At 42.2% G+C, this 25,725-nt stretch overlaps 1 protein-coding gene across 2 annotated transcripts; it reads right to left on the reverse strand.

The window, feature by feature from the left end:
* Positions 1 to 4,419: 4,419 nt before the first annotated feature.
* On the reverse strand, positions 4,420 to 21,241 carry LOC139377382 (phospholipase ABHD3-like). 2 transcript variants are annotated; one of them, XM_071120408.1, is made up of 9 exons: positions 21,022 to 21,241; positions 19,681 to 19,844; positions 13,339 to 13,521; positions 12,288 to 12,333; positions 8,971 to 9,083; positions 8,259 to 8,432; positions 7,743 to 7,791; positions 7,434 to 7,599; positions 4,420 to 4,882 (listed from the first exon to the last, which is right to left on the reverse strand). In XM_071120408.1, exons 1-9 carry the CDS (start codon positions 21,178 to 21,180, stop codon positions 4,698 to 4,700), a joined length of 1,239 nt encoding a protein of 412 aa, XP_070976509.1. In that variant the 5' UTR covers positions 21,181 to 21,241; the 3' UTR covers positions 4,420 to 4,697. The 2 variants fall into 2 exon arrangements, with proteins under 2 accessions (XP_070976509.1, XP_070976510.1); XM_071120409.1 differs by having other exon boundaries at positions 4,781 to 4,882; positions 7,486 to 7,599.
* Between the last annotated feature and the right edge of the window lie 4,484 nt (positions 21,242 to 25,725).

A 25,725-nucleotide genomic window follows, 5' to 3' on the forward strand; every position in this document is an offset into this window, starting at 1 on the left:
GCAACGGAGCATGATGGGAAATATGACAATCCGTCTGTGGATAACTCCATAGATTTAACTCCCTGTCTCTGGTTACCAATAATGGAGTTAAAAGTACTCCGTCCAAATTAACTCCCGTTATCAACACCAGCTCCAGGGAGCGTATCACTCTCTAGAGAGTTAAGATAACTCCCATTAGAGTGCCGTCCTAAAATATAACACTGTGATTTCAACTATACTTGATTTACTGTGTATTTGTCTGTTTCTCTCCCCCACTCCCTGTCTCTCAGAGCACTACTGATGCCCTAGGTGTACCATTTGTGGGTAAGACATAATTAATCCTCCAGGAATATAAACAACATCTGTATAGTAAATCTTTCCTGGGTTACATGTGCACCCCCCCCCCCCCCTCCTCTCTTTCCACATGTATAGTTGTAACAGAAATATTATCCCGGTATAGCACACTTTGTCCACCTTTACCATTTCAATTGCATTGTTTCTACATTGCTTTGTAAAATGTCATTGTCACATTGCCCTTAACAAAGAAGCCTATTGCCCCTCTCCAGAGGATTCCATCTGAAAACTATTCTCAGTCGTTCAGCCCTCAGGCTACTTTCTCTCTAGCTGGCAATACTGTACTTAATCTAACCACGCACATTTTACATGATTAAAATATTAAATATCTGACATAATGAATTATGAAACAGAAGTAATTGAACCTCATTGCTTAGTTAGATAAATGTGTGTGTGTGTGTGTGTGTGTGTGTGTGTGTGTGTGTGTGTACTTGTTTTCCTACATTATCAGGACCCCAATGTCCAAACAATTCACCTGAATGTCCTGAAAAGGTAGGAAAACAAGACCTTCTTGTTAAAATGCTATTTTAAGCTTAAGGGTTAGGTTTACGATTTGGGGGTTAGGGTTAGGTTTACGATTTGGGGGTTAGGGTTAGGTTTACGATTGGGGGGTTAGGGTTAGGTTTACGATTTGGGGGTTAGGGTTAGGTTTACGATTTGGGGGTTAGGGTTAGGTTTACGATTTGGGGGTTAGGGTTAGGTTTACGATTTGGGGGTTAGGGTTAGGTTTACGATTTGGGGGTTAGGGTTAGGTTTACGATTTGGGGGTTAGGGTTAGGTTAACGATTTGGGGGTTAGGGTTAGGTTAACGATTTGGGGGTTAGGGTTAGGTTTACGATTTGGGGGTTAGGGTTAGGTTTACGATTTGGGGGTTAGGGTTTAGGTTAACGATTTGGGGGTTAGGGTTAGGTTAACGATTTGGGGGTTAGGGTTAGGTTAACGATTTGGGGGTTAGGGTTAGGTTAACGATTTGGGGGTTAGGGTTAGGTTAACAATTTGGGGGTTAGGGTTAGGTTTACGATTTGGGGGTTAGGGTTAGGTTTACGATTTGGGGGTTAGGGTTAGGTTTACGATTTGGGGGTTAGGGTTAGGTTTACGATTTGGGGGTTAGGGTTAGGTTTACGATTTGGGGGTTAGGGTTAGGTTTGCGATTTGGGGGTTAGGGTTAGGTTTGCGATTTGGGGGTTAGGGTTAGGTTTACGATTTGGGGGTTAGGGTTAGGTTAACGATTTGGGGGTTAGGGTTAGGTTTACGATTTGGGGGTTAGGGTTAGGTTTACGATTTGGGGGTTAGGGTTAGGTTAACGATTTGGGGGTTAGGGTTAGGTTAACGATTTGGGGGTTAGGGTTAGGTTAACGATTTGGGGGTTAGGGTTAGGTTTACGATTTGGGGGTTAGGGTTAGGTTTACGATTTGGGGGTTAGGGTTAGGTTTACGATTTGGGGGTTAGGGTTAGGTTTACGATTTGGGGGTTAGGGTTAGGTTAAGTGGAAATAGTTTTTTTTAACGGTCAAACATTTTCCCCTCCAAAAAGTTCTGAAAGCCCTATGTGTCTGTTTGTGTCTGGTCAATACAATATAGGTCACATAGATTGCTGATATTATGACATTTGTCCACTGTCTACTCTAACGACTCTCTCTCCCAAGCTTTCTAGAACCATTTAGCTGAAACCAACACTGTCTGGGAGCTGTGTGTGTTTGTGCGTGTGAAGGATTATAGCCCAGTGTCAGCAGTACCATTTGAACCAAGGTCTGGTCGAAACACAACACCAGGACAAATCCGGCCAACCAAAAACAGAGAGCCCGGCATAGCGTGACACATGTGTCATAACCTAATGACCTGGCTGTGTGGCACGTGATGAGTTATATAATAAGCCATGCGGCTTCTGTTCTGTGTGCTGTCGAATGTTACCTCCACAGGACCTCTGAATGTCGTAAGAGGCTGTGTGAGGTCGTCTGACCCGTGGACCAGAGCTTAGCAGAGAACCATCACCATGTGAATCAGATTACAGATGATTTGCCTGCATTCTGCAAAGATGTTAATATAAAATGTATTTACATTGGAGTATGTTTTCAGGAGTCAAAAGTAGAAACATATCGCGTCTTCATTACATTCTAGTGGTGGAAATAGGGATGGATGATACAACATACTTGTTATTATGCCACATTCACTTAATGTCGGAAACTCAGACATTTCCGACTTGCTTGCTCATTGTAGAAAGAGTTTCCCACTCGGTAAGTATCAGAATCAACCAATAGGGAGCTCTACACAAATAACATTTGAACTCAGAGGTCCCAAGTTTCTGACATGACGTGAACGTGGCATTACACATCTCTTGGATGATACTGAAGCTGATGCCAACAGTGGGGCACTGACCAAATGACCAAACCCTTAAAAGTCAATAAAGTCAGGCAGATTCAACTGAGGAAATGCATTAACAAGCAGAGCACTTGAGAGAAGAGAGACAGCAGACAACTGCACTGCAGTAGGCTTAATCTAGTAATGTATTACATACAGCAAAATTCACTTCATATTGATACATGTATATACTGGTACTTTTACCACATAGACAATTTAATTTGAAAATCTTATTGCTAGGCATGTTAAATAGAATGTTATTTTTATTTTAAATATAATATAAAATGAAATATAATATCATAAATATAATGACTAACAAAATATGTCCTTTGTGCTACTGATTATGATGCGGTGTTCTAAGTCGTAAGGTTCAGGACGTGATGGCGATGAGACACATGCTACTTAATGGCCACGGGGCAGAATAAAGAAACATACAAATTCCACAGGAATAAAGTCATAGGTGCATTTGAAATGACACCCTATTCCCTACAGAGTGCAAAACTTTTGACCAGGGTCCATGAGGTTCTGGCCAAAGGTAGTGCACTATATAGGGAATATGGTGCCATTTTGTATGCAGACAATGTCTGAAACAGTGCATTGGTGACAGTCCGGTTGCCAAATCTGGTGCTACTTTTGCGAACTCCTTTATGGTAAACAACTCCATTCTCATTGTTGTCTTAAGCAGAACTAACCTGGCAACCAGGCTGCATTGATGAAATATGCATCTGGCGCAGGATCACAGTCAACACAGAGGGTATGCATACATCCCATCTTACTGTAACACAATCCTGTGTTCAAATGTGCAATATATCATACACGCCACTGTATCTAGCACCTTCATTTTAACATGAGGTTTCAGGTTGATATGCTCAGCAAATACCCTACAAGTAGGGTAAAATACAGTACTGGTCCATGAAGTAACTAAGACTTGGCTGTCTTTAACAACCTGGACAACAATAACCTCCCTGTGGTATTTGTATATTCATTTATTAGGCCTTTTGGGTATAGTTACTTACATATTAAAAATAATTGAAGTCAAGTGTGTTTGCATGAAGGAATTAGAGGCATGGTTCGTTCAAACTAAGATAGTGCAATTTCACATTCCTTATCATTAATAATGAGTTACATTGTTAGAGCTATTTGGTGTGCGCACAGGTAGAATGTGTGAATAAAAGTGCATGCAGAACAATTCAAGAGAACATAAATACTGTGATCTGTTCGGGTAAGGTGAAGTTATCATCTCGAACCAAGAACCAAGTATCACGCTACTATAGCAGCTAGCTGTCTGTCATGAGAGATTAGATATGTTTTTTTTGTGTGTTTTCTTTAAAAAGGAATTAACGATCTTCAACATAAAACATTCACATTCATAACAAAGACAGACAGACAGAGACAGACTATGTAAAAATAAATACAATCCCTGAGGACTAAAATCCTACTGATACACAAGTTGTTGTTGAGAACACTGAAGGATGGGGAAAGACAGAGGAAAATATGTCCTACAGTACTTCTGTTAACTTGAAAAAGTATTTCCACCACACACATTTAGCTAGCACAACTAATGTGAACATACTCATCTTTTCACCGTCGACATGAGCAATTGCAATCACTTTTTCGAATAAGCATAGTATGAATTCATGGGGACATACATTGAATGAATTCATGGGGACATACATTGAATGAATTCATGGGGACATACATTGAATGAATTCATGGGGACATACATTGAATGAATTCATGGGGACATACATTGAATGAATTCATGGGGACATACATTGAATGAATTCATGTATGAAGGAATACATGAGTGGACAGACAAATGTTGTATTGTGACAGGGTGTTCACTTCAAAAGAAAATGTTTTTTTTGCTTGTAGGGAGGGATGGAGACGAGGATGTAAGGAGAGAAGGACTGGGGGAAGGAGAAAAGCAATGAAGGAAAGAGAGAGGGAGAAAAGGAAGGTGTGAAGGAACGACAGAGAGAAGGAAAAAGAGAAGAACTGGTCATACTAGCTGGAAAGGTCATTCAGGTCACCACCCTGTTCGATGACGGCCTTGGCAAACTGCTTGAACACGCGATCCATGTAGGTGCTCCGTCGGGGCCACAGGCCCTCCAGGAAACCAATATGGCCCCCATGGCAAGTGATAAGGAGGGCTAGGTTAGGGTTCTGCTTCACTGCCTCCACTGGAATGGCTGAGGAGGAGACGAGACAAAACACATTGTTAATAATCTAGCAGTCAAGCAATGGATACATATACCAAGCACTATACAGTAGATTGTCAATTTAACTTCCAAAACCCCACAGAAATACTGTATACACATACACATTAAGGCATTACAAGAAATGTACAGGTAGATATAAAATATATATATTTTTTTATGTTTTTACATTACTAACAGATTAAACGAATTTTGGCCAAGGGACCGTGGAATAAGTTTAGAGGGTGTAATACAATACAATGCAATGTTATTCATCTCTAATTGATGTTCTTAACCCTGGGCAACATGGGCCTGGGAGGCTCACAGGGATATTGGTATCCATCAAATAAATAGAATGAATAAAAAAGATAAACCTTTTATTCCATTTTTATGATATCCACAGTACTCCACCAATTGACCATTCGCTAAGCCCCATCCCCGAATTTTGGGCAACCAATCGCTGCTCTCTAATGGATCGCAACTGTAGTCGAGTGCGACACCTCGGACAAGCTCACGTTTCAACGCAATGAAAGCCGGAGAGGGCTATAGCAAAACCAGAGTTTTCTTCCAAAAATGTATGTAATTATTATTAAATAATTGAACAGTGCACCAGGAGTAATTGCTACTGTTGTTCCAGAAATGCAGAGCTTGTGAACGCTAGATAGCTAGGCAGCCACTTAACATAACTTGTTTTCTCAAAATGTAAGTTAGGGGGCTAAGTTAGCAATGAATACTTGGCTCCCATCTGCTGTCCACATCAGGACACGATTTGAGAGCACTAGTTAACTCCAAAAGTGGTTATAGCTTAGACTGCATTCAGACAGCGAATTCAGAGCCATTTTGTTGTGTTACAGCCTGATTTCGAAATGGATTACATTTATTTTTTCCCCTCATCCATCTACACACAATACCCCATAATGACAAAGTGAAAACATATTTTTGAAATACAGAAGTATCTCATTTACATAAGTATTCACACCCCTGAGTCAACACATGTTAGAATCACCTTTGGCAGTGATTACAGTTGTGAGTCTTTCTGGGTAGGTCTCTAAGAGCTTTGCACACCTGGTTTGTGCAATATTTGCACATGATTCTTAAAAAAAAAAAAAATCAAGCTCTGTGAAGTTGTTTGTTGATCATTGTTAGACAGCCATTTTCAAGTCTTGCCATATATTTTCTAAAACGATTTATGTCAAAACTGTAACTTGGCCACTCAGGAACATTCAATGTTGTCTTGGTAAGCAACTCCAGTGTACATTTTGTGTTTTAGGTTATTTTCCTGCTGAAAGGTGAATTTGTCTACCAGTGTCTGTTGGAAAGCAGACTGAACCAGGTTTTCCTCTAGGATTTTGCCTGTGCTTAGCTCTATTCCGTTTTTTTTTTTTTTTTAAATGCCGATGACAAGCATACCCATAGCACGATGCAGCCACTACCATGCTTGAACATATGAAAAGTGGTACTCAGCGATGTATTTGCTTTGTATTCAGGACATAAAGTTAATTTCTTTGCCACATTTCTTGCAGTTTTACTTTAGTGCCTTATTGCAAACAGGATGCATGTTTTGGAATATTTTTTATTCTGTACAGGCTTCCTTCTTTTCACTCTGTCATTTAGGTTAGTATTGTTGAGTTACTACAATGTTGTTGATCTATCAGTTTTTTCCTATCACAGCCATTAAACTCTGTAACTGTTTCAATGTCACCATTGGACTCATGGTGGAATCCCTGAGCGGTTTCCTTCCCCCCCGGCAACTGAGTTAGGAAGGACGCCTGTATCTTTGTAGTAACTGGGTGTATTGATACACCATCCAAAGTGTAATTAATAACTTCACCATACTCAAAGGGATATTCAATTACTGTTTTTTTTACCCATCTACCAATAGGTGCTCTTCTTTGCGAGGCATTGGAAAACCTCCCTTGTCTTTGTGGTTGAATCTGTGTTTGAAATTCACAGCTCAACTAATTGTGACTTATTATGTGACTTGTGAGGCACATTTTTACTCCTGAAATTATTTAGGCTTGCATAACAAAGATGTTGAAAACTTTTTGAATTCTACAAACATAATTCTACTTTGAAATTATAGAGTATTGTGTGTAGACCGTTGACACAAAATCTCAATTAAATCCATTTTAAATTCAGGCTGTAACACAACAAAATGTGGAAATAGTCAATGGGTGTGAATACTTCCCGAAGGCACTGTAAATGCACTGCAATGCAATCTTTAAAATTGCAAAGTTCTCTCTGCCTCAATGCAAAACGTGTGCCAAAATGTGCCTTCCCAGGGCCCGAGAAGTGGTTCATCCGGCATGCACTGCCAAAGTCATAGCAGCTCCTTGTATGATATTTTCTTGTGCTCTGATTTAAAGGTGGTCCCTGATGAATTTGTTATCACAAAAGGGGTCCCCAACCCCAAAACGTTTGAGAACCACTGTTCTATATCAACACTCATTGTGTATTCGCCTGCATTGTCTTTCCGTATAGGCCTTGCTCATCGGCTAAGCAACCAACATGGAGGGCCAGGGGTGGGGTGTGATTGTGGATTCACCATGACAGGGGGAGAAGACGTCGTCTGCAGCGTTTAGACACAACATGGGCACCTGCACAGACTTGAGCTTGTGGATGGGACTGGCATCGTGGTAGTAGTCATCGTTGGTGGGGTAGCCAAACATTATAGACGTGAACCTCTCATCAAACTCACGGATGGTCTTGGCCTGCATGGGGGTTGGGATAAACAACATTTGGCAGCAGTCCAAGAGGGCCATAAGGACGAGACTAGAACGTGGTTAGAATAGATTGCGTTCTTTGACTTTGATTGGGATTTACAGGAGGTCATTAAAAAAGAAGTGCATTTTACCTTCATCACATGATCAATGTCGTAACTCTTCTCAAGGACAGATTTGTGTCTAGAGGAGAGAAAAACACGAGGAAGCAGGAAGTAGGTTTGCTTCACTGGGGAAGTAGGTTTGCTTCAATGGGGATCATGGGGAAGCATGGGGGTTTGCTTTAATATCCAGTGGCAATGTTCATGATATGATTGGGTTCTGAGAGTAAAGTACAGAGTATAAAATATGTCCAGGATCCCCAGAGAGAGATAGCGAAGAGAGAGAGAGAGCGGAGAGAGAGGCAAGAGAGAGAGAGAGGGAGGGGAGTGAGAGTGAGAGAGGGATTGAAAGAGAGGGAAAGAAAGAAAGAAAGAAAGAAAGAAAGAGAAAGAAAGAGAGGCTTGTGGCCAAGCTAATTTACACCCTCCGCAACCCTCAGGGGTCAGGTGCTAGCCGCTAAAAGGAAAACAATGTAGCTCAGTGCAACTAACAGCTAAAGTAGGCTAATCCCCCAGTCCAGGTTCCAGCTTCCTCTGGCCCCCACCCACCTGTCCACACCTGCCTGCAGGCAGCTGGTGAGGTAAGAGTTGAAGAGGAAGCGGTCCAGAGGCTTCTCCAGTGACGCTGTGCACGCAAACACATCCCAGCCTGCCGAGAACACAACCACGCCCTTCAGACACGTCTCCCTGCCCTTCTTCCCCAGGTAGTTTGCCAGCATCATCCTGGTGTTCAAAAGAGGGGGAAGAGGGTCGTGGGCAGAAAGGAAGGGGGGAGAGCAGAGGATGATTGTGAAATGTTACATTTTTCATCAATCTGCACTTAGCTAGGAGATTATAGCTTGAATACCTCTTTTGACATGGTCTAAGCACTACTGAGAGGCTGAGCTCTCTGATTCAACTGAAAAGTGTTGTTTTCTGACAGGGGGAAAGCATGAGGCTGCAAAATTTCAAAATACATAACCAACCCATGACATCATTTCTGCCGGTGAGCGTTGACCTTTTCTGAATATCATTAAAAACCTAAGGATGACCAAGTGCGCTCTCGAGGCTCTACATAAGCCGTACTCGCCTCCGACTGACTCCCACAGTTCAGTGAAGTAATACTGTAGTATAGTATTGCTCTATACAGATCCCGCTGACGTCAATAAGCTACAATAATACACGATGGATGCAGAAGTCTGAGTAATGCACGTGCTTGGGATTTGGCCCTGTGTATCGTGTCACTGTCCATTGAAGTGAGAAGGCATGAAGAGGCACCTACCCGCCCATGGAGACCCCAGCGGCCATGAGAGGGGCGTCCTCATTTGTCCTCTGGATGTGTTCGATGACAGCCTCCAGGTCCTCTGTGTTGGCAGCGCAGTACGTTCTGGGGGTCTGGGTGGCACACAAAAGACAAGAAGAGTTCACCGTGTGTGCTTTTGCAGAGTGTGTGTACTGTATTTCCCTGCACGTGCACACACTGTTAGGGTGTCTATAGTCAGACGTGCACATACGGTACATGAATTACACTCAAGCCTTCGTACCTTCTCTCACACGTGTGCACAAACACTGCTTGTGGTTTAGAGGCCAAACAATCTCCATGACGCTATGTAGTTTTCATGGTGCTCTATTGATGAGTGGTAGAAAAAGAAGGTCTGGCATGACAAATGGCTGATTCAGGCTATTTGGAGTTAGCGCAGTAGCAACCATAAGGAGCAGTTCTAGCACCATTAAAGAGCAGTCAGAGCTGTGTAGCATGCAGCCTGCAGCTGGATAGCCTTTGGACTGTAGCATCTGTCCATCACTATCAATTAATGCAAGAAGTTCTTGTGAAACATGAAACAAGTGACCCGCTTAGTCAAATGAGACCACAGACACGGAGAACAATAATGGGCCACTAAGGTTTGAGAAAAGAAAATAAGTTTAAAAAAAACTCAATTTATTTTATATTTAACCTTTATTTAACTAGGCAAGTCAATTCAGAACAAATCATTATTTACAATGACGGCCTACCCCGGCCAAACCCTAACGATGTTGGGCCAATTGTGCGCCGCCCTATGGGACTCCCAATCACGGCCGGTTGTGATACAGCCTGGAATCAAACCAGGGTCTGTAGTGACGCCTCTAGCTCAGAGATGCAGTGCCTTAGACCTGCTGCGCCACTCGGGACATTCAATGATGAAACTAAGTGAAACATAACAGGGTTTTAAAGGTGACAATGAATTCAAATACTAGTACAATCTAAAATGGGAGAGGCTACAGCTTTACAACTGTTCTATGTTGTACCTAAAAAAAACACTAAAAGTACTAATAACTGACAACACATGGATGTAAAATAACCTTAAAGGAGCAGGTTTTATAACTTTATACTCCCCGACATCATCACTTCAGCGTTTCAAGTCCATTTGACATAACCTATTTCTCAGGCAGACATGTTGTCTATCTCTGTGGCTGCATACCAGTACCTCTCCTCATCAATATTCATGCGCAACGCTCAGCCAAAGTGGAAGCTGTTTTTTTTCTTCTTCTCAGCAGCCACATCCACTTGCTGTGTCCTCGTAGCCTACGTTTTTGAGTAGACGACTTGAGAGGAGTAGGAACTGTAGTGGTTACGGTTACAACGATAATATCCACAATAAAAACAGCTTGAACCAATTTCCCTTTTGATGATACGGTACTAAAGTTTACTACAATACAACACAGTTCAATGTCCTATAACCATCCATTTCGTTGTAGTAATGGTAAATATTACTCTGAAATATGATGCGACTCAAATGGACCAACTACGTGTAAAACGGAGGCAGTTCGAAACCTGAAGAACTGAATTAGCTCCGAGAGGGAACCTCTCACACAGCAGGACATTCATTCTAACACTGTGCCCTATTTAGACAATGGACCCCATTTACACTAAACTGGCCACAAAGAAAACAGTCAAAGGCTTATAAATGCGTAGGCATTTGCATAAAACCTCAAAGCTAGTGGAAGAAGGGTCATTCCTTTCTTACCACCACGTTATGTAGTGCAATAGTTATACTCAGAGATCATAGTACTGGTATATATACCTGTACATACAAAATACTGGAAGTATTTATTTAACTAGGCATAATTAGAGTACTTCTTACCTCATCATGCAGACTCAAATCAAATCAAATCAAATTTATTTATATAGCCCTTCGTACATCAGCTGATATCTCAAAGTTCTGTACAGAAACCCAGCCTAAAACCCCAAACAGCAAGCAATGCAGGTGTAGAAGCACGGTGGCTAGGAAAAACTCCCTAGAAAGGCCAAAACCTAGGAAGAAACCTAGAGAGGAACCAGGCTATGTGGGGTGGCCAGTCCTCTTCTGGCTGTGCCGGGTGGAGATTATAACAGAACATGGTCAAGATGTTCAAATGTTCATAAATGACCAGCATGGTCGAATAATAATAAGGCAGAACAGTTGAAACTGGAGCAGCAGCACAGTCAGGTGGACTGGGGACAGCAAGGAGTCATCATGTCAGGTATTCCTGGGGCATGGTCCTAGGGCTCAGGTCAGTTGAAAGAAACTGGACAACACAGACAACACGTGAAGTTTGTTAGATTTTTTTCACATGTCCACTCATAGAGATCCTATTAAATTACTTGTACTCTAATTCCTAATTATCTGTGTGCACTACAGTATTGGCCCAGTTTGGCACCTGAGAATAGCCCTTTCAGATGAAACCCTGGCCTGGGTTACAAGATAACAGTAACTGGTGTGTGTGTGTGTTCATGCTTGAGTGCATGTGTGTCTGTCTTTGTGACTGTGCATGTGAATACAACAACGACAAGACACGAAACAACCCATTTATTTATTCTGAGAGCACAGATCTCAAAACGAAACACTGTGGCCACAAACTATGGCATGATACAAGGTTCCATTTGTCGATTGGCTGAGCAGTTTTGGGTGACACCGACACCTGATATAATTGATGTACATTAGCATCTCTTGAATAGCACCATAGCACCTCCTCACTTCAATGGGGATTGACACCCTAATCGTTGGCTAAATAGATCTGGAACTTGGCATAGATTCATAGATAAAGCGTGAGCTACAGTGGGTGTCAGAATAGCATGTGCTTGGTGAAGACAGGGCAAGGTCATTCTGCTCTATGGTCCAGTGTTAGTGTTAGAATACACTATCTATCAACCTGTAACTTCAATCCCTGCTATGTTACAACATAGTCTGTCTGCACCCTGTCTGGACTAGGCTCCCTACGGGTTACCCAATACACGATGGGTTACACACTATGGGTTACACATGACACAGACATGCTATGGGCTGCTCGGTGACATGGTGAAGGGGATGTCAGACTGATAAATAGCACCAATGACAATGCAGGGGAAAGCCTGCACAGGGCATGTGGAGCACCACTAGGATGTAGGGCCTATGTCTTTGTCATGCTGTGAGTGTGGGCATAGCCGTGTAGATGAAGATACCTTTAGGATTGTACGGAGTAATATAGCCGTTGCAAACGGTTGTGTTCTTGAATGCATGTCTGATTTTAAAACCAAAAAAAAAGGCACACGTGCACAAATCCTTTTTGAAACTGTACTTTGTATGAACATTAGATTCTTACCAAGAGAGTTTCTCCAGACACCCCTCTGTTGTTGAATACAGCACACCTGAAACACAAAAACATGGACCTTACCCTTTGAATTCCATTCACTCCATTTCTTTCCTTGCATTCCTTGAGAAATGACGAGACCAATGCTAATATGATTACGTTCCTAAATGTAAGCGAGTGCCAGCAGACTGTGTGTGATAACTATGTTCTAACTTCCAGGTGCACTGCATGACTCAACATAACACGCTGCCCCCAATCGGTTTTCCTGTTAGTGCTGAACTGCAGTGTCATACATTTCTCTACTCATCTGTTACCTGAGATACTATAACTTGCCGTTTCCATCTGTAAAACTCAGCAGCGGGGTGGGGCCATACTGTAGATTGGGGGGTGGACACAGCAAGGAGTGGTGACGTACATTTGCTTCCTGCTGCAAAGCTTGTACCAGTAAGCTGTAATTCACTAAGCTAGCAGGACAGGGGTGAGGGCCGGGGTGAAAGATGCTGAGTTTGCCTGCCTGCTTGCCCCCCCCCCCCCTCCCTTCCCTGCTCCGTTTGCTTGCCTGCCCCCCTCCCGCACCTTCTCTAAACTGCTCCCTCCGTTTTGAAGAACGAGTACAGAGAACACAGAGGGGCTTTTTTGGAGGAGAAGAAACTGCCTCCCTCGGCATCTCTTAGTGCTTGTGCAACGTTCAGCTCTTTCTTTCCAAAGCAGCTCTGCTCTGCCTACTGGGAGCTTGGCTAGCCTCTCTATTGTTGCAGCTGCCGACCTCAAGTAACCCTAAATCCATTCATACACAGTTGTTATCACACAATGTACAAATGCAGTTGAAAGTACTGTCAACTCCTGACATAGAGTATGTTCACTGCAAAGAACATGTGTTTGAATTTGGACTACTGAACTGCAATGCACTGAAACAGATGAGTGTGTTATCAAGAGTTGACTGTACACAGTGTTTAGACGGGCGATGAGATGTGCCTAATCCACAGTATGAAATGGAACAACAATTTGAACTAATGAAAACGGTGCAGTACTGTCTAGTACTTTTAGCCAAGAACACACACACCTATATCCCAGCTCCCTGCTCTGCTGGACCATGTGGAGGATGTAGGACTCTCTGCTGGTGCCGGTCAGGCCTGGAAGCAGCAGGACGGTGGGGCGCGTGGCCGAGTTGGGGTGGGAGGCGCTGTCATCGTTGTCGAACCAATCCAGAGAGATCTGCCCTCCATCTGCTGCTCCAATGAGCTCACTGCAGAGAGGAGGAGGTCAGACATAACAGTCAGAAGGGAAGCGGGACAGGTCGGGTAGAAAAAGACAGCAGTAGGGATTATCATGGGTAACCGGGATCCCGGGACTGTCCCGAGAACACTTCACGTTTCTCGAAAAGAAAAACGATGACTCATTTCTTCCCCAATGTCTGCACAAATACAATTCCACGGCATCAGATCAGCAAAAAAACGCAGTAGAACATTATCCAAACAGGTTGTTTACTTCAGGTTGTTTACTTCACACCAAGTGGCCATAAATTCAAAGCGCACGCAAAATTGACACTGCCGGTCTTGCCGGACTGCATTAGCAACCTGAATTCAGTTAGTAAACCCTAAAGGAAACCCCCTACAGTGTAGTCTATTAAAGAACGTGTGTCTCTTTGAGCTGTCATTGTAAGTCTTCAGACTGTCACACATTTGATAGGCCTATGCACAATTCACTACGTAGGCATCTTTGTCATGAAGTCTGTTAACAATTCAGAGAGACATGAGGGAAAATTGTATCTTCTCGTCCAAGAGCAATCCCACTGAAACCCAAAATCGTGACTCCTTTATTCTGTAATCCATAGGTTGGATTATCAAAAAGCACGTCTCTTGGTTATGCATGTCAAAATACCGTTATAACATTTTTCCTGCTTCTCTACGCTGTCTCGTACATGCTGGTGAAGGGTGATTCATCACTCCGGAGAATGCGTTTCCAATGCTCCAAAGCCCAATGGCGGCAATCTTTACACCACTCCAGCCGTAGCTTGGCATTGTGCATGGTGATCATAGGCTTATGTGCGGCTGCTCGGCCATGGAAACCCATGAAGCTCCTGACAAACAGTTACTGTGCTGATGTTGTTTCCAGAAACAGTTTGGAACTCGGTATTGAGTGTTGCTGCCGAGGACAGACCATTTTTACATGCTTCGTGTTTCAGCACTTGGTGGTCCCATTCTGTGAGATTGTGTGGCCTACCACTTCGCGGCTGAGCCGTTATTGCTCCTAGAATTTTCCACTTCACAATAGTGAACTTTTAGTTGTTGGCAAGGTTGCATCCTATGACAGTGCCACGTTGAAAGTCAATAAGGTCTTCAGTAAGGCCATTCTACTGCCAATGTTTGTCTACGTAGATTGCATGGCTGTGTGCTTGATTTTATACATCTGTCAGCAACGTGTGTGACTGAAATAACCGAATCCACTAATTGGAAGGGGTGTCAACATACTTTTGTATATACTGTATAGTGTATATCTATATGTACACTGAACAAAATATCAACACAACAGGTAAAGTGTTGGTTCCATGTTTCATGAGCTGAAATAAAAGATCCCAGAAATGTTCCATATGCACAAAAAGCTTATTTCTCTCAGATGTTGTGCACACATTTGTCTACATCCCTGTTAGTGAGCATTTCTCCTTTGCCAAGATAATCCATCCACCTGACAGGTGTTGCATATTAAGAAGCTGATTAAACAGCATGATCATTATAAAGGCGTACCTTGTGCTGGGGACAATTGTCACGCCCTGACCTTAGAGAGCCTTTTTATTTCTCTATTTGGTTAGGTCAGGGTGTATTTTGGGTGGGCATTCTAGTTTGGCTATTTCTTTGTTGGCCGGGTATGGTTCCCAATCAGAGGCAGCTGTCTATCATTGTCTCTGATTGGGGAACATACTTTGGCAGCCCTTTTGCCCACCTTCAGTTGTGGGATCTTGTTTGTGTGTAGTTGCTTTCTGCACTGCATATAGTTTTACGTTCGTTTTGCATTTTGTTGTTTTTTGGTGTCATTTAAAATAAAAGTATAATGTACGCCTACCACGCTGCACCTTGGTCTCATTCTAACAATGGACGTAACAACAATAAAAGGCCAATGTGCAGTTTTATCACACATCACAATGCCACAGATGTCTCAAGTTGAGGGAGCCTGCAATTGGCATGCTGACTGCATGAATGTCCACCAGAGCTGTCGCCAGAGAATTGAATGTACTATTTTCTACCGTAAGCCGCCTCCAACGTCGTTTTAGAGAATTTGGCAGTACGTCCAACTGGCCTCACAACTGCAGACGACGTGCGTGGCGTCATGTGGGCAAGCGGTTTACTGATGTCAACAATATGAACAGAGTGCCCCATGATGGCGGTGGGGTTATGGTATGGGCAGGCATAATCTACGGACAACGAACACAATTGCATTTTATCAATGCCAATTTGAATGCACAGAAATACCGTGACGAGATCTTGAGGCCCATTGTGAGGCCATTTTATTTAAAAAAAGGTTTCTGTGACCAACTGATACATACTGTATATGTATTCCCGGTCATGTAAAATCCATAGATTAGGGCCGAATGGATTTATTTCAATTGACTGATTTCCGCATATGAACTGTAACTCAGTAAAATCTTTGAAATTGTTGCATGTTGCGTTTATCTTTTTGTTTTTCTTGACAACCACTTTATTTATATATATATAGAGAGAGAAAGAGAGAGAGAGAGGAAGAGAGATCTGAAATCGAATACTTTAAAGTATAGAATTATTAACAACTGTAATTGTCACGCCCTGATCTGTTTTACCTGTTCTTGTGATTGTCTCCACCTCCTCCAGGTGTGACTTATTTTCCCCAGTGTATTTATCCCTGTGTTTCCTGTCTCTCTGTGCCAGTTTGTCCTGTATGTTTTCAAGTCAACCAGCATGTTTTCCCATGTGCCTGTTTTCTATTATCTTTTTCCTAGTCTTCCCTGTTTTGACCTTTGCAGCTTTTTTTCTGGACTCTGTGCCCGCCTGCCTGACCCTTCTGCCTGCCCTGACATCGAGCCTGTCTGCCACTCTTTTCACCTCTTGGACTCAGAATCTGGTTTTGACCTTCTGCCTGTCCACGACCATTCTCTTCTCCTTTTGGATTATAAATAAACTACCAAGAATCTTACCATCTGCATTGTGCCCTTATAGTAATGTTTATTTTCTTGTTGGAACCTATATGGATCTATATTTTCACTTGAGAAATACTGCACCAAGCATCTTACTTAGATGTAAAATTGTGCGACCAGACCTCCTCGGCAAAAACGCCAAAATTAATTACCGATTTATCTTAGATTCATTCTAACTATTTTGAGGAATTGTATACTGACTATGTTGTTGCTATTGGGTCTCAAGAGGGACAAAGTAATATTGTGTTTTTTAAGCGAAGGGTCTTGTAAAAGAGTATGCGAGGCACGGACGTTCCCTTCACCTGGCCGAGTTCTGCTGGACCAAACTGAACCTAGTATGCAGATCATTTTTGCCACCTAATTGGTATTTTGACCAATCAGATCAGATTTTTTGCCTCTAATTGGGCAAAAGATCAGAATTGGGCTGCCTGTGCAATTGCAGCCGTGCAGTCCCATCTGCACCATTTTCTTTTCTTGACAACCACTTTATTTCACTAGTGATCAGCCTCACAAGCTACAGGCAGCCCAATTCAGATCTTTTGACAATGATTTAGAATATCTGATATTTTCCCTAAAGTGAAAACAGAAAAAAAAATATGTAATCTGATTTGACTTCCAATTTAAATCACATCCATATGTGGATCTCAAGCCTGATACAATTCTGATGCTCCATTTGCGACCTCCGTCTGGGCGCTCAGATCAGACTTTTTTGTTGTCTGCAGCTTTTTTGTTGTCTGCAGCTGCAGTGGATTCTTATGGAGAATAAATGTATAGCTTCCCCAAGCCTACCCCGTTAGCTGGGGTCAATGAGTCCCAGTGCAATCCATCTCACGCCAACCAACCAACCTTAGCGACCAGACGACAACATTGGTAGTCAATGTCTGTATGACTGGAGGAGGAATGAAATTACAGAACCACACCAGCATTAAATATGCACTTAAAGGCGAGACTAGAGCAGCCACTGGGGTCGTGGGCCGTGCACCAATCTGGAGCCAGCTGGTTGGGACGTGTACCAATCGAGAGCGAGCACGACCCACAAGCAGAAACAGGAGGACACCTCTTTTATAGACATGCTAATCCCAGATGCGGATGAGTGGAGGGAGAGAGAGAGAACTTTCACTCCGACAGCCAGCAATAGTCGAGAAAAACATGGTCAGCTTTCAAGGATCTCTTTCCCATTCAGTTCAACATTCCATGGTGGGTAAAATAGTCAAATTGCCATGGTCTGAGTCACTTTTCCAATTCTAGTAATGCAATTTCTATGCTCTGTCCTTGTGTAGATTTGATATTGGTTAGTAGAGGTCTTCTCTTCCCTCATGACTAATAACCTCCATCAAATATCATTGGCTAAACACACACACACACACTTTGATCTGAGACAGGTGGTGGGTGAGACCCACATGCTGCCATGGTGCATTGTGGGAAGTGGGAAACATGTCGCTGCTTGATTGGACAATGGTCAAACAAAGGCCAATGGAAGTGGAATGCCCTTGGCACTAGGGCATCCTTCTGAGTCACTGGGTCAGATTAGGGCAAGTCTGTCTGACCGCTATCAAGGCCAGGACAATAGTAATAGATGGCCTATAGTCCCATTCTGTGGTTAGTTACTTATAGTGCCACTTTCAGCAATAGTAGTAAACATTTCAGAAGGTCTACTCTATCTTGATTGGCTATTGAAGTTGATGATGATATTGCTCCTTAGTGGACAGCGTACATAAATACAGTAACTAATGACGACGATCAAATAATTTGGTATTTCCGGTCAGTAAATCAGATCAAATCACTATTTTGATTCTAGCTCTGTGGAATATACTATATTATATATGTTATATGCAGAGCCTTCGGAAAGTATTCAGACCCCTTGACTTTTTCCACATTTTGTTAGGTTACAGCTTCATTCTAAAATTGATAAAATAAAATAGAAATGTGTCAATCAATCTACATACAACACCCCATAATGACAAAGCAAAAACATGTTTTAAGAAAAGTATTCTAATTTACAAAAAATAATAATATATATATATATATATATATATAAATAACACATAAGTATTCAGACCATTTACTCAGTACTTTGTTGAAGCACCTTTGGCATTGATTACAGCCTTGAGTCTTCTTGGATATGACACTACAAGCTTGGCACACCTGTATTTGGGGAGTTTCTCCCATTCTTCTCTGCAGATCCTCTCAAGCTCTGTCAGGTTTGATGGAGAGTGTTGCTGAACAGCTATTTTCAGGACTCTCCATAGATGTTCGATCAGGTTCAAGTCTGGGCTCTGGCTGGGCCACTCAAGGACATTCAGAGACTTGTCCCGAGGCCACTCCTGCGTTGTCTTGGCTGTGTGATTAGGGTCTTTGTCCTGTTGGAATGTGAACCTTCGCCTCAGTCTGAGGTCCTGAGCGCTCTGGAGCAGGTTTTCATTAATGATCTCTCTGTACTTTGCTCTGTTCATCCTCGATCCTCACTAGTCTCCCAGTCCCTGCTGCTGAAAAACATCCAACGTTGGTATAGTGCCAGGTTTCCTCCAGAAGTGATGCTTGGCATTCAGGCCAAAGAGTTTAGTCTTGGTTTCATCAGACTAGAGAATCTTGTTTCTCATGGTCTGAGAGTCTTTAGGTGTCTTTTGGTAAACTCCAAGCTGGCTGTCATGCGCCTTTTACTGAGGAGTGTCTTCCATTAGGCCATTGTACCATGAAGGTATGATTGGTGGAGTGCTGCAGAGATGGTTGTCCTTCTGGAAGGTTCTCCCATCTCCACAGAGGAACTCTAGAGCTCTGTCAGAGTGACCATCGGGTTCTTGGTCACCTCCCTGACCAAGACCCTTCTCCCCCGATTGCTCAGTTTGGCCGGGCAGCTCTAGGAAGTCTTGGTGGTTCCACACTTCTTCCAATTAAGAATGATGGAGGCCACTGTGTTCTTGGGGACCATCAATGATGCAGAATTTTTTATTTATTATATACAAAAATGTCTAAAAACCTGTTTTTGCTTTGTCATTATGGGGTACTGTGTGTAGATTGCTAAGGATTTTATTTTTTAAATTCATTTTAGAATAAGGCTGTAACGTAATAAAATGTGGAAAAAGTCAAGGGGTCTGAGTACTTTCTGAGTACATTTCATCATCAGACCAGGGAAACTCTTCCCTTCACATGCTAAAGATCCTCTTGCAATATGTTAATTTTGAGATAGTTCTTTCAACAATAACACCACTACTATCACTTCTGATCCTGTACAAGTCTTACTTTCTGTAGCTGACCCCCGGTTTAGCCGTGACGAATGGCCTAAGCACCGTCTGGATCCGGCTCTCCCAGCACCAGAAGGTGGGGTAGTAGATCTCTGACACCACGGGACATTGGTCCCGCAGGAACTGGTAGAACTTCTTACCACCGGAAATCAGTTGGGGCTTCTGGAATACAAGACATGAAGTGTGTGAGTGATGTGGCGTTCACGTTATTGAGGGGAAGTGGAGGAGGAATGTCTGACCATGCAAGTCAAAGATACATTGTTCTGCCTTTCCTACATTGAATGTACGCAGTGTATACTACAGACGACAAAAACAATCTCCTGAATACAGTTCATTATGCTTCATCATTCACAATCTACACCACTCCTCCCTTATAATACCCTTAAAAAAACATTGTGAAGCCCTGCTTCACTGAAATCAGATGATTTTGAATATTGATTCCAAAGGAAGGATCTCAACAACTATAGTGTAATTGTAATGCAACATCAAGACTGGAAACTCAATATTTTATGTTGCTCTAATTTTGGTCTAGAGGACTGTATAAAGTGTCAGAAAATATTAAATGTGTTGGTGAGTTTTAAGGACATTCTGCAGTCACTAGTGGAGATGAAGGGGACTGGTAATGAGAATACAGTGACAGTAGGCAGTGTTGTAAATGGGATTATATGAGGTCACCACAATATCAAACACATCTGTCCTATCAGAGCATATCGGTCCTTATACATGTGCAGCACATCTCTGAACCTGTATAACAAAAAATGGAATGCACGGCCCGTTATTGTATGTTTTATTATTATCAAACGATCGCCTAATGTTATATAGGCCTATGCTTTTCATTATTGGGGAAATCGAATATTGGACAAACCCCATTCATTTCGGAATATTCAGTAGACCTACAGTAGGTAAGGAACAATCACTGCATGAAGATTTCTGACGGCTTGTATGACAATAGCCTAAACCGAGCCTACATGATCGACATTTCAGATTACAAGACCAACAAAGGACTCACGATAAAATATATGCGGCCTAAATAGCAATTAAACTTTTGTAAATATATAGCCTTGGCCTAATTCACATTTAGTCCGGAGAAAAATCATACGATAGCATATTATTGAGAGATTATATCTCACGTGCAGTACCGCAGATGCTCGTATGCTACTGTAATAAATCAGCCCCCTCAGCAAACCATGCAGCAGCTGAGCGGGTTTGATGCGCAAAAGCGCGAGCAATGTCCCTCATAATAACCGATATGCCACGTTCTATTAATTAAAAGACAAGTTGCAGGTTACAATGTATACCAAATAATGATTCTTCAAAGCAGCCTCTGTGACCTCCCTACCTTCGCGACAGAGATCAAGTAATAGTAGACATAAGCTGCGCTGAAGCCGAGCACCAGTGACAGTACTCCAGATCCAAAAAGTCCAACTTTCACTTGGTTTTCCAGATAAAGTGACAGGTCCCTTGTCAAAACATTCAAATTGAAGTCCAGTGAGATCATTGCCAGGTCCCTGTTATCTCGCGCTTTCAGGTATAGCGGCCAGGTTCGAGTGAAACCTCTGCTCCTCTGGATGCATGCACTAATGTGAAGGGGAAAGTCAAGGGGAGCGATATATATAGAGGCAGACGATGGCGCTATTTGCCCGGACTGCGCTGAGTTGTAGCAGACGCAATATTAGGCTATATAACACCTGCAGTGGAAGCAGCCAACATTGCATCCGGGACAGCGGGAGCGGGTTTTGATAAGAAACAATACACATTTTGTCCGATGTATCTTTTTCTTAGTAGGTTAGGATAACTTACGCAGCAGGTTAGGATCATTAAAGTAGCAGGTTAGGATAATTAGGTTAAGGTCAGGAAAAGGGTGAAGGTTAGGGTTAGCTGAAATGCAACAATAAAAAATAACTTTTGAAATAAATATCACAAAAGTTGTACCTTTCTAGCCATGACCCAGAGTGTGTGGACAGTCAAGGCTGTGTCACATCACCTCGACTGGAATTACGCAAGGGCCATGTTGCATGTGCCCAGTGGTGGAAAAAGTACCCAATTGTCATACTTGAGTAAAAGTATAGATAGAGACCTTAATAGAAAGTTACTCAAGTAAAAGTGGAAGTCACCCAGTAAAATACTACTTGAGTAAAAGTATTAAAGTATTTGGTTCTAAATATACTTAAGCATCAAAATTAAAACTATAAATTATTTCAAATTCCTTATATTAAGCAAAGACAGCACCATTTTCTTGTTTTAAAAATGTACAGAGAGTCAGGGGCACACTCCAACACTCAGACATAATTTATAAAATATGTGTTTGTGTTTAGTAAGCCTGACAGATCAGAGGCAGTAGGGATGACCAGGCATGTTCTCTTGATAACTGCGTGAATTGGACAATTTTCCTGTCCTGTTAAGCATCCGAAATGTAATAAGTACTTTTGGGTGTCATGGAAAATGTATGGAGTAAAACATACATAATTTTATTTAGGAATGTAGTGAAGGAAAAAGTAAAAGATGCCAAAAAATATAGTACCGACACCCCAAAAACTACTTAACTAGCACTTTAAAGTATTTTTACTTAAGTATTTTACACTACTGCATGTGCCATCTATTGGCCTGAACAGACTGTTGTGTCTGTTGTCATAATGGTCTGTCACTTGGACGATTTTTCGGAATCCATTAAAATGTAGGAGATCTTTAAGTCCAGTAATTTTTTACGGTCAATGAATTAGATCTAATCAGTGTGCCCTTAGCCTGCCTAATGCACCTTTACATCCAGTCACTGATCTTATCACAATAAATTAGATCAGAGATATCTTCGAGAGAGAAAGAAAGGAAGGATACATTACATAAGAGCCACAGCCCCTCAATGAAAACCAGTGACTGGGTTCACGGAATAGGTGGTAAATACATTGTTCCAGGGAAGCAAATACTGTATATTCAAATGTATAATACAGGCTACAGGTCACAGGAATAGGTCGTTTTCAATAAAACGCCACAATACGATCGATTTGACTGCTGGGGGGCAAGAAGACCCTCAGCTCCGCTAAGACCTTTGACAACTACGTGCCATTTTCAAGGGATTGTTAAATGTTATAACTATTTGGTTTTAATATCATCACCTATTGAGCATAGTCAGAACTACACATTTCCGATTATTCCATGCAAAACAATTGCGCACATTTAGAATTATATATGTATTCATTCATTTGTCCTTCACCCATTACATATGATATGCTACGAATTACAATTCATATTATACTGTATGTCATGAATTTGCAATAAGTACAATATGTTACTAATTTGCTTAACATGTTAGGTCACGAATTTGCAAAAAGTACATGTTACAAATTTGCAAAACGTATGAAATGTTACGAATTCAAGCTAGGTGGATAACGTTAGCTAGCTCGCTAATGTTAGCTAGGGGTTAGGGTTAAGTTTAGGAGTTAGGTTAAAGGGTTAGGGTTAGGGGAAGGGTTAGCTAAAAAGGTTAAGCTTAGGGTTAGGAGAAGGATTAGCTAAAAGGGTTAAGGTTATGGTTAGGAAAAGGGTTAAGGTTATAAGGGACAGGTTAGCTAACATGCTAAGTAGTTGCAAAGTAGCTAAAAAAGTAGTAAGTAGTTGAAAAGTTGCTATTGCCAAAGTTGTCTAATAAAAATCTTCTGTCCTCCGTTGCAACACTCACAACTGAGTTCCAAACTGCTTCTGGAAGCAACATCAGCGCAAGAACTGTTTGTCAGGAGCTTCATGAAATGGGTTTCCATTGCCGAGCAGCCGCACACAAGCCTAAGATCACCATGCACAGTGCCAAGCATTGGCTGGAGTGGTGTAAAACTCACCTCCATTGGACTCTGGAGTAGTGGAAACACATTCTCTGGAGTGATGAATCACGCTTCACCATCTGGCAGTCCGAGGGAAGAATCTGGGTTTGGTGGATGGCAGCCAACTATAAAGTTTGGTAGAGGAGGAATAGTGGTCTCTGGCTGTTTCTCATTGTTTGGGCTAGGCTCCTTGGTTTCAGTGAAGGGAAATCTTAACGCTACAGAATACGGTGGCAATCTAGACGATTCTGTGCTTTCAACTTTTCAGTGTGACAATGCCCCCGTGCACAAAGCGAGGTCCATACATAAATGGTTTGTCAAGAACGGCAGGGAAGAACTTGACTGGCCTGCACAGAGCCCTGACCTCAACCCCATCGAACACCTTTGGGATGAATTGGAACGATGACTGCGAGCCAGGCCTAATCGCTCAACATCAGTGCCGACCTCACTAATGATCTTGTGGCTGAATGGAAGCAAGTCCCTGCAGCAATGTTCCAACATCTAGTGGAAATCCTTCCCAGAAAAGAGGAGGATGTTATAGCAGCAAACGGGGGACCAACTCCATATTGATGCCCATGATTTTGTAATGTGATGTTCTATGAGCAGGTGTCCACATACACTACATAACCAAAAATATGTAACCAAACTAGACACTAATGTACTTGTCCTCTTGCTCAGTTGTGCACCGGGGCCTCCCACTCCTCTTTCTATTCTGGTTAGAGGCAGTTTGCGCTGTTCTATGAAGGGGGTAGTACATAGCGGTGTACGAGATCTTCAGTTTCTTGGCAATTTCTCGCACGGAATAGCCTTCATTTCTCAGAACAAGAATAGACTGCCGAGTTTCAGAAGAAAGTTATTTGTTCCTGGCCATTTTGAACCTGTAATCGAACCCCAGATAGTCTAAGGAAGGACAGTTTTATTGCTTCTTTAATCAGAACAACAGTTTTCAGCTGTTCTAACATAATTGCAAAAGGGTTTTCTAATGATCAATTAGCCTTCTAAAATTATAAACTTGGATTAGCTAACACAATGTGCCATTGGAACACAGGAGTGATGGTTGCTGATAATGGGCCTCTGTGTGCCTATGTAGATATTCCCTTAGAAATCAGCCGTTTCCAGCTTCAATAGTCATTTACAACATTAACAATGTCTACACTGTAGTTCTGATCAATTTGATGTTATTTTAATGGACAAAAAAAACAAGGACATTTCTAAGTGACCCCAAATTTTTGAACAGAGTGTATATATATATATAAAACATACATACATACATACATACACACACACACACACACACACACACAGTGCCTTCAGAAAGTATTCAGACCCTTTGACTTTTTCCAAATGTAAAAAAACAAGAATCTTCCTAGAGCTGGCCGCCCAGCTAACCTGAGCAATCGGGGGAGAAATTGACGATGAGCAGGTTTTCATCAAGGATCTCTCTGTACATTGCTTCGTTCATTTTTCCTCGATCCTGACTAGTCTCCCAGTCCTTGCCGCTGACAAAAAATCCCCACAACATGATGTTGCCACCAAGAACGTGCAAAGCTGTCATCAAGGCAAAGGGTGGCTACTTTGAAGAATCTCAAATATAAAATATATTTTGATTTGTTGAGCACTTTTTTGGTTAAAACATGATTTTATATACATGTATATATAAAATCACCATTACTCTGGTCACTGTGTGTGTGTGTATATATATATATACACACACACACAGTGGCCAGAGTATTAGGTACACCCATCTAGTACCGGGTCGGACCCCCATTTGCCTCCAGAACAGCCTGAATTCTTCAGAGCATGGAAACGTTGCTCATTTGGTATTAAGGGACCTAACGTTTGCCAGGAAAACATTGCCCACACACCGCCACCAGGACTCATGCTGCACATGCCAAATCCTGACTCTGCCATTAGCATGACGCAACTGGAACCAGGATTCGTCGGACCAGGCAATGTTTTTCCTCTTCTCAATTGTCCAGTGTTGGTGATTGCGTGCCCACTGGAGACCCTTCTTCTTGTTTTTAGCTGATAGGAGTGGAATCCAGTGTGGTCGTCTGTTGCAATAGCTCATCTGTGAAAAGGACTGACGATTTGTGCGTTCCGAGATGCCGTTCTGCACACCACTGTTGTATTGCACTGTTATTTGCCTGTTTGTGGCCTGCCTGGTAGCTTGCACAATTCTTGTCATTCTCCTTCGACCTCTCATCAACGAGCTGTTTTCGCCAACAGGACTG

This window comes from Oncorhynchus clarkii, chromosome 20 (genome assembly GCF_045791955.1).
Source record: "Oncorhynchus clarkii lewisi isolate Uvic-CL-2024 chromosome 20, UVic_Ocla_1.0, whole genome shotgun sequence".
In the NCBI taxonomy this organism is placed as follows: domain Eukaryota; kingdom Metazoa; phylum Chordata; class Actinopteri; order Salmoniformes; family Salmonidae; genus Oncorhynchus; species Oncorhynchus clarkii.

Bases quoted from the DNA above. Each gene is read 5' to 3' on its own strand.
- LOC139377382 (XM_071120408.1), bottom strand. From the start codon at position 21,180: ATGATCTCACTGGACTTCAATTTGAATGTTTTGACAAGGGACCTGTCA. The intron at 12,334-13,338 runs GTGTGTGTGTTC...TTTGTGTTTCAG, and splicing joins AGCAGGGAGCTGGGATATAG to GTGTGCTGTATTCAACAACA. The intron at 7,792-8,258 runs GTGGGTGGGGGC...TCTCTCCTCTAG, and splicing joins CTGCAGGCAGGTGTGGACAG to ACACAAATCTGTCCTTGAGA.